Source organism: Phragmites australis, chromosome 2 (assembly GCF_958298935.1).
Source record: "Phragmites australis chromosome 2, lpPhrAust1.1, whole genome shotgun sequence".
In the NCBI taxonomy this organism is placed as follows: Eukaryota; Viridiplantae; Streptophyta; class Magnoliopsida; order Poales; family Poaceae; genus Phragmites; species Phragmites australis.
The window spans coordinates 9,887,533-9,902,465 of NC_084922.1; the positions used below are offsets into that span (position 1 = coordinate 9,887,533).

Below are 14,933 nucleotides of genomic sequence, written 5' to 3' on the forward strand. Positions count from 1 at the left end.
CCAGCTGAATGCCGTACGTCTCCAACACTTGCAAGAAGAAGGTGGAGAACGGCGGCACCAACCCCGCCGCCACAAAAGAAGTGAAGAGGACGATCCGCCCAGGTACGGTCGTCGCCGGCGTCAGGCTCGCCGGCCTCACCGCCACATCACCTTCTTGCCCCTCCGGCACCAGCAGTTTTCTGATTTTGTCCGCCGCCTCCTCGTTCCTCAGACGAGACTCCGGCAAGATGCTGACCGAAGCCTTGTCCCGGCGTCCTCCTCCAACCCTCGTCATCTCGGCAAGGATGGAAGGTGTTTTGGTGGTGGAAAAAGAGAGAGAAGGAAGAATGCTCCGGTCGCCTGAGAATTTCCTAAGGGCTTCAGAGCGCAAAGAAAGCAAGAGCACAAGTGTGAGAAAGCGTAAAGAGGGGGACGGACCGATCCTTTCCCCCTTTTATATCTCAAAGTTCAAAAACTGCCGCCCAAACGTTTCGCTCGGCGAGGCGTCGCCTCGATCGACGCAACTGCCAGGCGAATCTCCCGCCGATCGCGCGATATCAGCGGCTGCCAGGCGTATTTTCCTCGATCTGCGTGGCGACCGCGCGTGCCGCCCGTATGGTTATCATACCCTTCGGAAGTTGTGTGGACACGCGTCCACCCATTTTTCCCGTTGGGGCATACTTGAGGTCTGGGTCCGCAAGGGCCACATCTTGAAAGCCTGCCACATGGCGTCTGCGCCAGCCTCGGCCTCGGCCGCGACGAAGGGCCCTTTCGCAGTCTCCGTCCCGTCGCCTACCAATGGACCCGGGGGCTATTGTCGGTGTTTTAGGAACCAGGGGTCCCTGAGTCCCGAAGACCGGGCCAGCCATCCGCCACATATCACCATCCCGCGAGGTCCACCCTGCAGGATAAGAAGAAACTAAGTCCTGGGGGAAGGTGCTCGGGGCCGTAGCCTCTAGGTTCCCAAGCACCCCGGTTCCCCGATGATCCGCAGAGTCCAAATACCGGGAAGGAAGTGCTCGGGAGAGAGTGCTCGGGGCTGCACGTGGCAGCCCCCGAGGACTCGGTTCCCCGAAGGTCCCACCGAAGTGCTCGGGAGAGAGTGCTCGGGGCTGCACGTGGCAGCCCCCGAGGACTCGGTTCCCCGAAGGTCCCACCGAAGTGCTCGGGAGAGAGTGCTCGGGGTTGCACGTGGCAGCCCCCGAGGACCCGGTTCCCCGAAGGTCCCACCGAAGTGCTCGGGAGAGACTGCTCGGGGCTGCACGTGGCAGCCCCCGAGGACCCGGTTCCCCGAAGGTCCCACCGAAGTGCTCGGAAGAGAGTGCTCGGGGCTGCACGTGGCAGCCCCCGAGGACCCGGTTCCCCGAAGGTCCCACCGAAGTGCTCGGGAGAGACTGCTCGGGGCTGCACGTGGCAGCCCCCGAGGACCCGGTTCCCCGAAGGTCCCACCGAAGTGCTCGGGAGAGAGTGCTCGGGGCTGCACGTGGCAGCCCCCGAGGACTCGGTTCCCCGAAGGTCTCACCGAAGTGCTCGGGAGAGAGTGCTCGGGGCTGCACGTGGCGGCCCCCGAGGACTCGGTTCCCCGAAGGTTCGCGCAAGATCATTCGACGATCCGAAGGGTCCCATCGTCGGGGTGTCAGCCAGTCAAAGGCCCAATGCCGCATTTAATAGGCACGCGCGACCTGACATCCTGACATTCTCAGCTGCCCACGCCCCAGTGTCAGACCCTGCCATGCCCTGGCAGGGGGGCGTGGGTCCATTAAATGCACGGGTCCCGTCCCGTTTCATCCGAGTGCCTCGGGATAACGTTGCCAGAATCGAAGCGCTCCGCCCGCCACCCTGCCCTGGCAGAAAGACAAGACAGGGTGGGCGCACCGAGCACCTCTGAGGCTGCCCGGTGGGCCCCCTTTATGGCGCCCGAGGGTTTCCACAGTGGCGGGTGGTCGGATGCGCGCCGCATTTCTCCACCGCCCCTGTCACTTCGCCAAGACGAAATGATGACGCCTTTCTCCGTGGCACCTTGGCACTCGCACCCCCTCTTTCCCATTCAGGATATGTCGAGGTCGACGCGCCTATAAAAGGAAAGGATGGAGAACACGTAAAAGGATGTGTGGAAAAAGAAAGAGGACGCAGACGCTCGAACCCATTCAAGCCAAGCTAGAACACGAGAGCCTCAAGCTCTCTGTAAGCTACTCTCTCTTGTAACCAGATACATCCTTGAAGAATTCCCTTCGAGGATAGATATAGCACTCACACAGGAGTAGGGTGTTACGCCCCCATGCGGCCCGAACCTATCTAAACCCCGGTGCACCCATCTTTCTCGCACTAGGACGATCATCTCCCACCAGCCACCGCATTTATTTCCGTTTCCCGCTTATTTCCCAAACAAGCTCGCTCAGGATCATCCCCCCGGCCGAATTTCTAAAAAGGGGGTCTCTCGGGATCCCTGCGACAGGAGTTCATCCTCCGACAATACTGGTTCGCTTTGCTCGTGCTCTTGCTACACGTGAGCACGTCGTGGCCATGGGTCGGACAAACCTCCGCCCAAACCATGCCTCCAACCTTCTCACTCCGCCTCGCCTCGCCTCTAGGACGTCAATCGTTGCTAGGGATGATAGTTTTACCCGTTTACCCACGGGCAAATACCCTAATATAGTCAGATTTAATCCTTATTTACTACTCGTGGGCGCAAATTGTTACCCAATGGATATACAGGTACATGTATGGCTAAGATATACTCATACCCATCAATATATATGATATACGAGCCCTACTTTTCCTAACATTTATTTTCCAACCACTCTATCTCCAACAATCCCTCCCCCGTCACCACTCAGCCCACATCCTTGGCTATCTCCCTATGCCTATCCACCACCGAGTGCTACAACGCTGCCCATCCATCGTTGGGTGCCACCACGCCATCCAAGTGCCGCCCAACCCCTCCCAACCCTGCGCCGCCCCGAGCCTCGCCACCGCCACCCAGCCCTAAGCCGTGCACGCGCCGCCACCCAACACCTCCATGCCCCGACCCACACCTTCGCCGCCACCCTGCCCCTCCCTACCTCGACCAGCATTGTCGCTGCCACTGCCATTGCCTAGTACCTCCCCGCCCCGCCCTCCCTACCATTGCCCAACTGGCGGGTAACTAGGTATACCTGCGAGTGACGGGTATCAGCAGGTGACGGGTTTGGTCTATGTTTCCCCCCTGTGGGAGATGCAAAAACTGGCGGGTACAGATATAGGTGAGCATTACCTATACCCGCAATATCCGATTGCCACGCCTAGCTGTCGTGCATCCTCGACGCTTCGATGCTTCACGCGACCACGTCGGTGGCAGGCCAACTCTGACGCCACGACGCGGAACAGCCAACGCAGTCGCTCACGTTCACGATGTCGACAAGCCAACATAGTCCTACTCGTCCGCAATTGGCCACCTCGATCCAACATCCTCCACCTTGATATGGTGGCTCCATCTCCTCCGCGCGAGTGTGACACCTTCCCTTTTTCGACTCCTCATCGTGACAGGAGTAAGCGCATGACCTCCTTAGTTCTTTTCACAGTAGCCAGACTTGATGGGCATCCGCCGAGTCTCGGGTGCCCGTCGAACATGGATGCGGTTGTAGTTTTCCGCCAAATAAGCAATTCAAGGTAGGTGCTCTGTGTCTCAAGTTTCCTGTGGATAGTAGCGGTGGGGGGGGGGGAGGGAGCCTTTGCACACTCGCAACACTTTCTGTGCTTGCACTTCTTATTTTCCTTAAAACATAACCCAAAATCCCATTTGTATGCTCAGTCCATCAATACAAAACTTGTCAGGTCCTCACGTGCAAAATAGACCCCGGGAGAAACCAAACCACAAAGACACCTTTGCATAAGCCAAATTTACAAACGAGACCCTCCCCTCTCTCTGCCTTCTCCTGCGACTGCCAGTGCCGTTGTTGCTCCCCTTCCACTTCCAACGCGCCACGGTTTCCACCCCCTCCCCTTCCACCACCACTCGTAACCCTAGTTCGCGCGAACCAAACCCTACCCCTGAGACCCGCTCCTCCGCATGCCGCGCTTCCCCCGGTGGCGTCGCCGGCCGAGCTGAGCCAGATAGCCAGTCCCCGTCTCCGCCGCTTCCGCCGTTGCAGTCGAGGCCGGTGCCATGGGCTGCGTCTGCGGCCGCCCCTCCGCCATCGAGGACGGTCGGTGCCGCACGATGCCACCACCGGCGGCGAAGCTCTCGGCGGCGGCGGGAGTGGCGGCGGTGAGGAGGGAGGAGGAGGCGCGGAAGCACCGGCAGCTGCATGCGAGGGCGGGGAGCGGGAGGGAGGAGGTTCTGGAGAGGAGGCGGGCGATGATGGCGATGACGGCGGCGTGCCAGGTGAGGAGCCCGGTGCCGAGGGCGGTGGAGGGGGAGCAGGTGGCTGCAGGGTGGCCGCCGTGGCTCGTCGACGTCGCCCCGGAGGCCGTGCGCGGCTGGGTGCCGCGCCGCGCCGAGTCGTTCGAGAAGCTCGACAAGGTAGGACCTTACTCGTTGCTCCGCCCCTGCTAGTTTGTTCTGTACACATTTTGCTCTCGCCTTTCGTCTGTGCTTTGGAACATCTGAACGGTAAGAATTAAAAAAAATGCTGTAAATTTTGAGCTTTTGGGGATTTCTATTACCAGATGAGGAAACAAGGTGTGGTATCTCTTTGTTCTCCGTATCCCTGGAACTTGCGAACGGAAGGGAGCAGTAAAATTGCGCACTAATTGGGGAAATTTACCTTTTATGTGGTATTTCTAGCAACGAGGAAGCAATAATATCGCGAGATCTTTTCATTTTCTGGTTGGTTCTAATTAATGCTGGGTAGTTGGGTGCGATAGAAAATAGTAAAATTCCGTTATTAGTGGGGGATGCCTTTTGTGTTGGATGCGAGAATGCAGTGGCATTTTCTTTCATTTGGATTTTTTTGTTAGTTTTGGTGGACCTTGGAACCTAGAAATAGTAGGCAGTGCCGCAAGCTTTGCTATGATGTGGTAAACTTTGCTTTTTTACCAGAAATATGGTGACAAGATTTGACTGTAAGACCGCTGCTCTTAGTTTTTCTTCTGTATCTTATTTGCCTGCAAATGTTGTTTAATTAGCAATAGTAAAATATTCTGCTTAGAGTGGTAGTAAGATTTTTCACTTCTGTTGAGTTTCTGGTGATAAGATGGTAGAAAATGTTTTTTTAATGTTGTGGCTAAAGGTTTTCATTTTGGGCTCCAAGATGGTAGGACCTGATATTGATTGAAAATACTTCAAACCATTTTAAGAGTTCAGGTTTTGAATGAGTTTTTAAGGAGACCATGTAATTGTACTAGAAGAGCTTCATGAATGCTACTAGGGGTAGTTCTGATGGAAGTAACTCACTGTGTAGCTTGGCATCTGTAAATTATCTTACCTTTGATGGACTATTAGAAATTGTTTTGAATATTTGTTCTTTTGTTTATTCAGATTGGTCAGGGAACATACAGTAATGTTTACCGAGCTCGTGATCTCGAAAAGGAGAAGATTGTTGCTCTGAAGAAAGTGCGCTTTGATAATTTGGAACCTGAGAGTGTAAAATTTATGGCCAGGGAAATCCTCATTTTGCGGCGGCTTGATCATCCAAATGTTATCAAGCTAGAGGGTCTGGTGACATCAAGGATGTCCTGCAGCTTATATCTTGTTTTTGAGTACATGGAGCATGATCTAGCTGGACTAGCTTCTTTCCCTGGAGTAAAATTTACTGAATCTCAGGTATGTGGAATATTTTGTAGTGGTGCTTTAGTGCACCCTCCTGTCAATATTTCTGCTACTTTCTGTCATAGTATCCATTCATTAATATCGCAGCCTTGGAGAAAGAAAAGATTGTACAACATTGCCTGGTACTAGGTGGTGGTTCTGAAATGATGTGAAAAGTAAACTTGCTTAAACTATGGTCAGAACATGCAAACAATAAACACCATTATTGTGCAGGTGAAGTGTTACATGCAACAGCTCCTCCGTGGTCTCGAGCATTGCCATAGTCGTCACATTCTGCACCGTGACATTAAGGGTTCCAATCTCTTGATCGACAACCGAGGCATTTTAAAGATAGCAGATTTTGGATTAGCAAGTTTCTTTGATCCTGAACAACGGCACCCTTTGACTAGTCGTGTTGTCACGCTTTGGTATAGGCCACCAGAGCTTTTGCTTGGTGCCACTAATTATGGTGTTGCTGTAGATCTCTGGAGTACTGGCTGCATTCTTGCTGAGCTATATGCTGGCAAGCCTATCATGCCTGGTAGAACAGAGGTATGCTAGCTAGCCCCCCTCCTGCTCAAAGTAAATCTGTAAGGGAATCTCTTCAGCAGTTTGATTTGTTCACAAAACTAAGTTGTCAATACTTTTCCTGTTTTTCTAGGTTGAGCAGCTACACAAAATATTTAAACTCTGTGGTTCACCATCAGAGGACTATTGGAGGAAATCTAAACTTCCCCATGCCACCATTTTCAAACCGCAACACCCATATGCGAGGCGTGTATCAGAAACATTTAAAGATTTTCCTACTCCTGCTCTGGCATTAGTAGATGTTCTTCTTTCAGTAGACCCAGCAGATCGTGGAACTGCATCTTCTGCATTGCAAAGTGAGGTATTCAATTTCCCTTTTAAATCTTTATCCAGTGACACGTGACATTTTTTGTTGTTATTTCAAACAGGTCATTGTATTTGATCAGATACACTGCTTCAATTCTCAGTTTATTTGCTCCCCCAAACATTCTAGAGTTTGAACTCTGAACGTAGTGAAACTGAACTTGTCTTGTGCAGTCTATAGTCTATGACAATCAGGAAGGATGAACGCTCTAGTGCCCACACGTTTCTATGTGTTCTGTTTGAATTGTGTTGGAGTATGATGTATAGAGAGGCTCAATTAGTTAAAACTTTCTCAAGCCAGCCCAAAAGTTTTACCCTTCTATTATCGAGTGATGTGTCCAAAAGCTACACTGATAGTTTCGTTCTTCTGGTTGTTTCTTCTTGCCTCAAACAATTAACTGTGAGCTTATTGTTGTGTTTTGTAGTTTTTTACAACAAAACCATATGCTTGCAATTCTTCAAGCTTGCCAAGGTATCCTCCAAGCAAAGAGTTTGATGCAAAACGTCGGGAGGAAGCTCGAAGGTACACACAACCAAACTGGTGTTTTCATTTTATCTACCAACCAAAAACATTTTTAATGAGACAATGCTTGATATTGTTCCCCACGGGTAAATTACCTAAGCATCTTCATTAGGCCATGGAGCACAAAGCACATCTTTCATAGCCCATGGATCCAGCTGGTTATGAACATTATTATTTTTATTATATTATTATCGTATACTGCCTTCATTTCACAAGATCCATCTAGAGTGGATCATTTAACGGGGATAGTATTTACTTGACAACAACAACAACAATAAAGCCTTTGTCCCAAGCAAGTTGGGGTAGGCTAGAGATGAAACCCACAAGACCCAACTAAAAAGATGACGAGAAAATAATAATGATTATAAAGGTACTAGTAATAGTAAAAAATAAAGGTACTAGTAATAATGATAATAGTATTTACCTGACCTTATTTTTTTCCCCCTGATGTTACACCTTGTTGTTGTCTATCCATAAGGTTGTTGGGCAGATGTTGTGAAGCAGAATGAATAGATGAATCTTTCCAGCCATCTCATTCTGTTATCATTGCCCTACATTCGATCTCCCCCTACCTGGTTACCCCTATACAAGATTCATCCTTGTCATGAATCTGCAATGCCAGCATTTGTTTTATAAATCACGTACTCATTTTCCCAGGCAAGGTATTGCTGGAGAAAAGCAACATAAGTATGACCCTGAAAGGCGACCTAGAGAATCAAGAGCAGTCCCGGCACCTGATGCAAATGCAGAATTAGTGTCATCTTTGCAGGTAATAATATTGCCACTCGTTGACACTTTCCTGAATATATTGTCCATTTCATCTTTAGCTTGGAGATGCATATCTATATGCCTTATCATTTCAAAATCATTATTAACCTGTGTTGCTGACCTTGATGCATGAATGTGTTCAATTTCAGAAAAGGCAAGCCCAAGCCAATACTAGGAGCAGGAGTGAGATGTTCAATCCCAGCAAGGAAGACTCTGCATCTGGATTTCGAATTGAACCACCCAGGCCAACTCCTGTTATGGAATCTTCTGAAGACTCACAATGTGTCTACTCGACCAGAACCTTTCATTCTGGGCCTCTAGTTAATCAGAATCACCCATCAAAGGCTGGACGTGGTAAAAATGGTGAACTTCAGGTTCCTGGTGTTGCAAATCTCCCTGTGGCTGTATCAACAAGATCAAGTCATTGTTCAGATGACAGCAATCGGATAATGGTTACTCAAGCTGAAGTATTTGCTCATGGACGGAGGCTGTCCGAATCTATAAACGAGCATTTCAGTAATAGTGGGAAGTACGATCAAGCATTCCAGAAGAAGGATGAAAGCAACGGCAGGGTCGATGGAGCTATTGTAAGTAACTACCTAAAAGTTTTCTGTAAAAAAAATTAACTACCTAAAATGCATTAGGATGAAAAGCTTTCATATGCCATCTCAGTTTTGTTACTGCATTGTTTCTTTAAATCTGAGTTGAACTTCGGTTGTCAATCACAAAATGCTGTTCTAGCAAACCTGAACTGAAACAGTGGTTTCTAATGCATCAAAGACATGCTAGGAAGGATAGTGTTATAGCTTTTGTCCATTCTTGTGGGAGAAATGTCAGTTAACCATGTTTTTCACCACTTCTCTGGTGTTTTGCCAGTGATTGTCAGAAAAATCTAACCGTTTCCCCCGTTTGACAACAGGGCTACGGATCCAAGGGCAACAAGATTCACCATTCTGGGCCCCTGATCTGTCCTTCAGGCAATGTTGATGAAATGCTCAAGGAGAACGATCGCCAAATCCAAGAAGTTTTCCGGCGAACCCGGGTCGAGAAGTCCAGAATGAGGAGGGACCATGGTCATGCCGGGAACGGACATCACCCCAGAGATTTTGGTGCCATCCCAGTCTTCCCTTCTAGTCGCTCCAGCTATCAAGCTGTGCAGCAGTAAAGATGCTTGAACAGGTAATTTCCTAGTAAAGGTTAAGATATATTCGAGTTGGATGTGCGGAAGTTGTCAGGCTTTGCTCCCCCCTTATTTTTGGGGGGATATAGCACGTTATGTACAGGAAGGATTAGCTGTGTAGTGCTTGTTTAGTGGGGAAAAAAACTTTGAAGGAGAGGGGACGTGATTTGTTTATTGGCGGCAATTCGAGTATTTGACAAGTCCTATCATCAAGTGGCTCTCCGTTTTGCAGGCTTGCTGAAATGGTAGTTGTGCGTATGTTTGAGCTCACCAAATCTCAACCCAGGAATTTACCACCAGAGTTTTCACTGTGATGTCATGTTGAGAGCTGCCGTGCCTTGGTTGAAGCAGCCGTCGGACCGAAAGTAGATGACGTGGAAAGCGTGGATTCATTTCCTCTTTTGAGATGGAAAGGAAGGATGACTTGATGTAAAAATGTGATGGTTGATAACCTTCGAGTTGGGTAATGGTCTGGTAACCGGCAGGCATACTAAACATACTTAGGGGAGATGTTCAGCGATTTAGATCCAAGGCCTTATGGCTTGCGTGCTTAAAGATCAATGGTAACAGCTCAAAGGTCGTGTCCGTTTCATAGGATAAGTGAATTGCATCTGCATCACTGTATGCACCACCAACCAGTTCATCTAAAAGCAAGCGTGCCAAAGGGCTTTGCCTGTGTTTATGCTTCCTGCAGGTGTTTCTTCATATGGTCCAGGATTAATGAACCTACTGGATTGTACACTGCTCCAAATAAACAAGGGTCGTGCCTCCTGCAGTTCTGCATCAGTTTAATTTCTTCCCTTTTAAAAAAGGAGCGATGCAACGAAATAATTGGAAAAATATAGAATGATCCTTAGCTCCGTACGATCTGCTTGCGCAGGAGAGGGGAAGAGAAACGTGGCAGCTGCATTTGTTGACCACTAGAACCGACTATGAACGCAAGTCCCCTCTTGTGGCCACGTCAGCGCTCTAGTACAAGCAAATCGAGCAGTCGATACGGCCGTCCGATATCGAGAATGACATGTCCTGGCCATCTTGCCGTACACGAGCCGTTTTTCTCTTGCACGCTCGATCGATCCGTTCAGCACCGGCTCCCTGGCTCCGCGTCACAATCCATTCCCGTCAACGACAGAAAACGCCGTGTCGTCACGCGCGCTGAAAGCCCTGCCCGGCCGCTTCCTCCCGTACGACGGCGACCAGTCGCCGGCAATCTACTTTCTCAATTTTTCAATACTTGTCACTCTTAACTATTTTATTTATTTTTAAATATTTATCATCTCATGTTTTTTTAATATAATTTTCAATTTTATCTCTATAAAATCTCTTACCCATATATTTACGATAGGTTATAGAATAAAATATTTAAGCTAGTTTTTAGGATATTTTTATTATTATTTATTTAAAATTAGTACTACTTTTGATATGTAGCTGTTTGATAAAAATAATAAGTATCGAAGAACGGAGGGAGTACTACGCACCGGCGCCGTGCATTGCGTGCCAAGTCAAACACGTACGTGCCCGCGCGCGCGGCACCAAGACAGATCGCGCGCGCACGACTCTTGTCTCTGGGTCAGGCCTTGGGAGCCTCTAGGCACGTGCGTACTGCTGCCAGTAGACTAGAGTGCAAGCGTTATGTACAAGCGCAGCCCTGCAGGGCGTGCGAAGCGCGGGATGAGGATCCCTGATGTCACACGCCGTTGACGTGTGAGACTAAATCTACACGTTAGCGATGAAATCACTGAAACGTCAACATCAGAGCATTCATGCGAAGCCTGTTGTTTTTCTTCTGGTGATCCATCAGGCCGCTCGATTGTACTGCAGCCAATCCTTATTCGCCAGTACTTGGCCGGCCAGTGGCGTACGCGGGATCAATGCGTCTCACCGTCCTAGCGAATCAAAATTCGTACGCAGAAACTGAAATACTACTTCGCTAACGGGTAATGCAACACACAACGGTCAATAAGCTACCTATACACACCATATGGGTGGACGGAAAGCTAGAAGCTCATGAGCCTGTTCGGCTCTACTCTTTAAACAAACGAGCCAAAAACTAAGCTTAGCTCGACTTGTTAATGAACCGAGTAGAGCCGAGCTGAGCCCTACGTATATTTGTTTTTCTATATCTGCAATGTTGTAAGTTAAATGCATATACTGAACTAACCCATTAACTTCTTGTAGATTAATAGGATAAGTTGAGACTAGGGAGAGGAATCAATAAGAAGTTCAAGAAGTGCTTAATTATCTATTTGGTCTTTTTTAGTTTTTATTATGTCCTGCCGGTGGAATACTACGGACTGCGGTAATGCGTTATCTAGAACTTGGAATGATTGAGCTGAAGGTTAAATGTCATGTTTGAGCTATTTAGAATGTATAATATTTTGGCTAACTCTTCATTGTCCACGCCAGGAAAAACTAGCCAAACACTCTGGACTTCCAAACCCAGCTCTCATGTAGACATGTCGCTTCCAGTAACAGGAAACATTGACCTGACCCGAGATCACGCTTTACACGAGTGGCTTGGATGGCATGGCAATCTGTAGGGCGACAGAGGCCGGGCAGACAGATGTCTCTTGTCAGTCTCAGGCATAATAAAGTACGGATGGTTAGTTTCCTAGTAAGCCAACGGTGACCGATTAAAATATTTCGGTCACTAACTCGATCGAGAGGCACAAGGCAAAGCAAATCTTTGCCTCCTTATGGTGCCTTCTTCTGATCTTTCTTTTCCCAATGAACTGAACCTGAAAGAATACGTGTGATGCTGACGGACGCAACAAGAATATTGTGTGTGCGGAGAGAGAGAAATGCATGTTGCATTTCCCAAGTGAAAAGAATTATAGAGCAAGTGAGTGAACCAATGAATAGATGAATATCAAATGAGAAAAATAAACAGATGAGATCAAACATGTATGTGTGCATAAGTGGATTTACAGTTGCATTTTCCATGATTGGTGGGGAGGTTTTGGCCGTGTTAGCGGGGGCGTTGCCACTTGCCGCGAATTCATTATGTTTATTCTCTCGTTGAAACACCAGCTTACCTATATATAATCTCCAGCGCCTTTGCGACATCTCTGCAACCAACAACCGTCCCCGTAATACCTGCTCTTCTCTCCACCTCCACCTCCTAGAGTAGACTGGATCAAATCCTACTTCTCTGTCTCTCTCTAAATGCTGCATCTCTGCTGGTCTCTCTGTCAATCAATCGATCTCCTGTTGTTGGGTTCGATTGATCCTTTGAAGAGGTCTTCAAATTTGCTCTATCTTTAATCTCTCCCAGCTACTAGTCAACATATACAATAGTTGTGGCGATTTGCTCATCTCAACAGGTCTTTTCGTTTGCATCACCATCGTCTTTATTTCCTCCCGCCTGCCGGGTCGTAACCCTCTTTGTTTCTAACCTAATCTCTTGACTAGATTTTCTTTGACATTGGTCTCCCTCGTCGCCAATAATTCCTTGCTAGTTCCTTGTTGATCACAAGAAAGAATCGTCGTTCTTTGCGACGCGTCGCGTCCATAAGGGCATCAGCTAGCGCGCGCATGGGCGCGTGAGCCATGCAGACTCTATAGCACCGATCGATCAGATCGCGCCAGTGTGCTGTACTTGTATCTCAGTCGATCGATCGGCCTTGGAGGTGTTGCACCGGCGAGCACCATGCACGCCAACGGCCGCGGCGAGCACCACTCGCCGACGTCGACCAAGTCCCCTTCCCCCAGCGGTGGAGGAGGTGGTGCCGAGCATTACTCTCCGTCAGCCAAGACCCCGCGCGGCGGCGGAGCGTCCCCCAAGCTACCGAGCAGCGCCGCCTGGCTGGTCGACAGCAGGTGGGCGCTGTCCGCGGCGCTCAGCCTCCTGCTGCTCCTCGCCGTCGCCCTCGCCGTGACGACCTTCTCCTCGTCCTCGTCGTCGTACATCTCCGCGTCGTCGTTCTTCTCCTTCCTCCCGGCCAACCGCGCCGACTTCGTGGAGGCGCACGTCCAGGTGCAGCAGCAGAAACAGACGGAGGCCGCCACGACCCCGGCGCCTCCGCCTCCGCCCCCCGGCGCCGGCGTGCCGCGCCTGGCGTACCTGATCTCAGGGTCCAAGGGCGACCTGGACCGCCTGTGGCGCGCGCTGCACGCGCTGTACCACCCGCGCAACCAGTACGTGGTGCACCTGGACCGCGAGGCCCCCGTGGCGGAGCGGCTGGAGCTGGCGGCGCGGGTGGCGAAGAGCACCGTGTTCCGGCGCGCTGGGAACGTGCACGTGATCCGGCGCGCCAACATGGTGACGTACCGGGGCCCGACGATGGTGGCCAACACGCTGCACGCCTGCGCCGTGCTGCTCCGCCGCGGCGGCGACTGGGACTGGTTCATCAACCTCTCCGCCTCCGACTACCCGCTCGTGACACAGGACGGTACGTAGAAAGATACCTACGTCGTGGTTTAGTTTGACACGCTGCTGATCGAGTAATCAGCCAGCCAGTTAGTTTCTCTGTCCTAACTGATCCATTAATGGACTAATAATATATCTAACTATCTGTGTGGTTTGACCGACAGATATACTTCACGTATTCTCGACGCTGCCGAGGAACGTCAACTTCGTGGAGCACACCGGTTACTTAGGATGGAAGGAGTGAGTACTAGGCTACTAGCTACTCCAGTTCTCTCTTCTCTCTCCATCCATCTCATTGTGTGTGTGTGTGCTTGCAGGGGGCAGAGAGCCATGCCTCTGATCGTCGACCCGGGGCTGTACAGGTCCAAGAAGCAGGACATCTGGTGGGTCACGCAGAAACGGGAGCTCCCTACCGCCTTCAAGCTCTTCACAGGTGAATTGAATTCTGATCCGGCCATTGCCATTGCGAAGGAGGTTGAAGGAGAAGTAGATTATTTCCCTTGCGATAACACGCAGGTCTGCGACGTGGCATTGCAGGGTCTGCGTGGGTGGGGCTGACGCGCGACTTCGTGGAGTACTGCGTGTGGGGGTGGGACAACCTGCCGCGGACGCTGCTCATGTACTACGCCAACTTCGTGTCCTCGCCGGAGGGCTACTTCCAGACCGTGCTCTGCAACGCGCCCCGCTTCGTGCCCACCGTCGCCAACTACGACCTCCACCACATCCAGTGGGACGTCCCGCCGCGCCAGCACCCGCGCTCCCTTACGCTCGCCGACCTCCCACGCATGGTGCGCAGCGACGCGCCCTTCGCGCGCAAGTTCCCGCGCCAAGACCCCGTGCTCGACGCCATCGACGCCGAACTCCTCGGCCGCCCGCGCCCCGGCAACGACAGCGCGACGCCGTTTGTGCCCGGCGGGTGGTGCGGCGCCGACGCCTCCTGCGCCAGCGTCGACAACGACTGGGTGCTCCGGCCGGGCCCCGGCGCCGAGCGGCTGCAGAGGCTCATGGACAGGATCGTCAGGTCCGAGGCCTTCGCCAACAGGCAGTGCATGTAGACAGATACTAGCCTTCTACTGATCTTGGAATCCCTCCACGTCTGTACAAAATCATCAGCAGAGCATACGTAGAGATCATGCCTATACATAAACCCTACTCGTTCCTTGTTAGTCAATTTTCGAAAGGAGGGAAAATACATGCAGATTGCGAGATCTGAGACTCTGATGTGAATACTCTTCTTGGCCTACTGGTGTTTGATCCCCTTCTTTTTCCATGTCTTCTTTCAACTGAACTCTGAAATGTAGTACTGGCCAAAGAGCACTACTCACTGCAACTGCAGTCCTAACATGTTGGATGCATGAATGTTTCACAACAAATGAAGGAATTGTTCTGTGTGATCAGCAGAGCACTCACTGGCCCTTGGTAGCCGTTATGTTCGTTTAGTTTCAGCATCTGCTGTGTTTGTCGAATATATCAAAAGCTCCATGGTGATAAGGCC

General features: G+C 50.5%; 2 protein-coding genes across 3 annotated transcripts; both read left to right on the plus strand.

Moving 5' to 3' along the window:
• The first annotated feature begins 3,857 nt into the window (after positions 1-3,857).
• LOC133898854 (probable serine/threonine-protein kinase At1g54610) lies at positions 3,858-9,749 on the plus strand. Of its 2 annotated transcripts, XM_062339654.1 has the most exons (9): positions 3,858-4,480; positions 5,438-5,722; positions 5,942-6,259; positions 6,369-6,596; positions 7,024-7,121; positions 7,779-7,890; positions 8,039-8,476; positions 8,809-9,068; positions 9,302-9,749. In XM_062339654.1, the coding sequence occupies exons 1-8, from the start codon at positions 4,124-4,126 to the stop codon at positions 9,052-9,054; spliced, it is 2,082 nt and encodes a 693-aa protein (XP_062195638.1). In that variant the 5' UTR covers positions 3,858-4,123; the 3' UTR covers positions 9,055-9,068; positions 9,302-9,749. The 2 variants fall into 2 exon arrangements, with proteins under 2 accessions (XP_062195638.1, XP_062195630.1); XM_062339646.1 differs by lacking the exon at positions 9,302-9,749 and having other exon boundaries at positions 8,809-9,278.
• Positions 9,750-12,143: 2,394 nt separating this feature from the next.
• On the plus strand, positions 12,144-14,708 carry LOC133898869 (beta-glucuronosyltransferase GlcAT14B-like). The gene is made up of 4 exons (XM_062339665.1): positions 12,144-13,460; positions 13,603-13,678; positions 13,756-13,871; positions 13,976-14,708. The coding sequence occupies exons 1-4, from the start codon at positions 12,719-12,721 to the stop codon at positions 14,491-14,493; spliced, it is 1,452 nt and encodes a 483-aa protein (XP_062195649.1). The 5' UTR covers positions 12,144-12,718; the 3' UTR covers positions 14,494-14,708.
• The last annotated feature ends 225 nt before the right edge of the window (positions 14,709-14,933 follow it).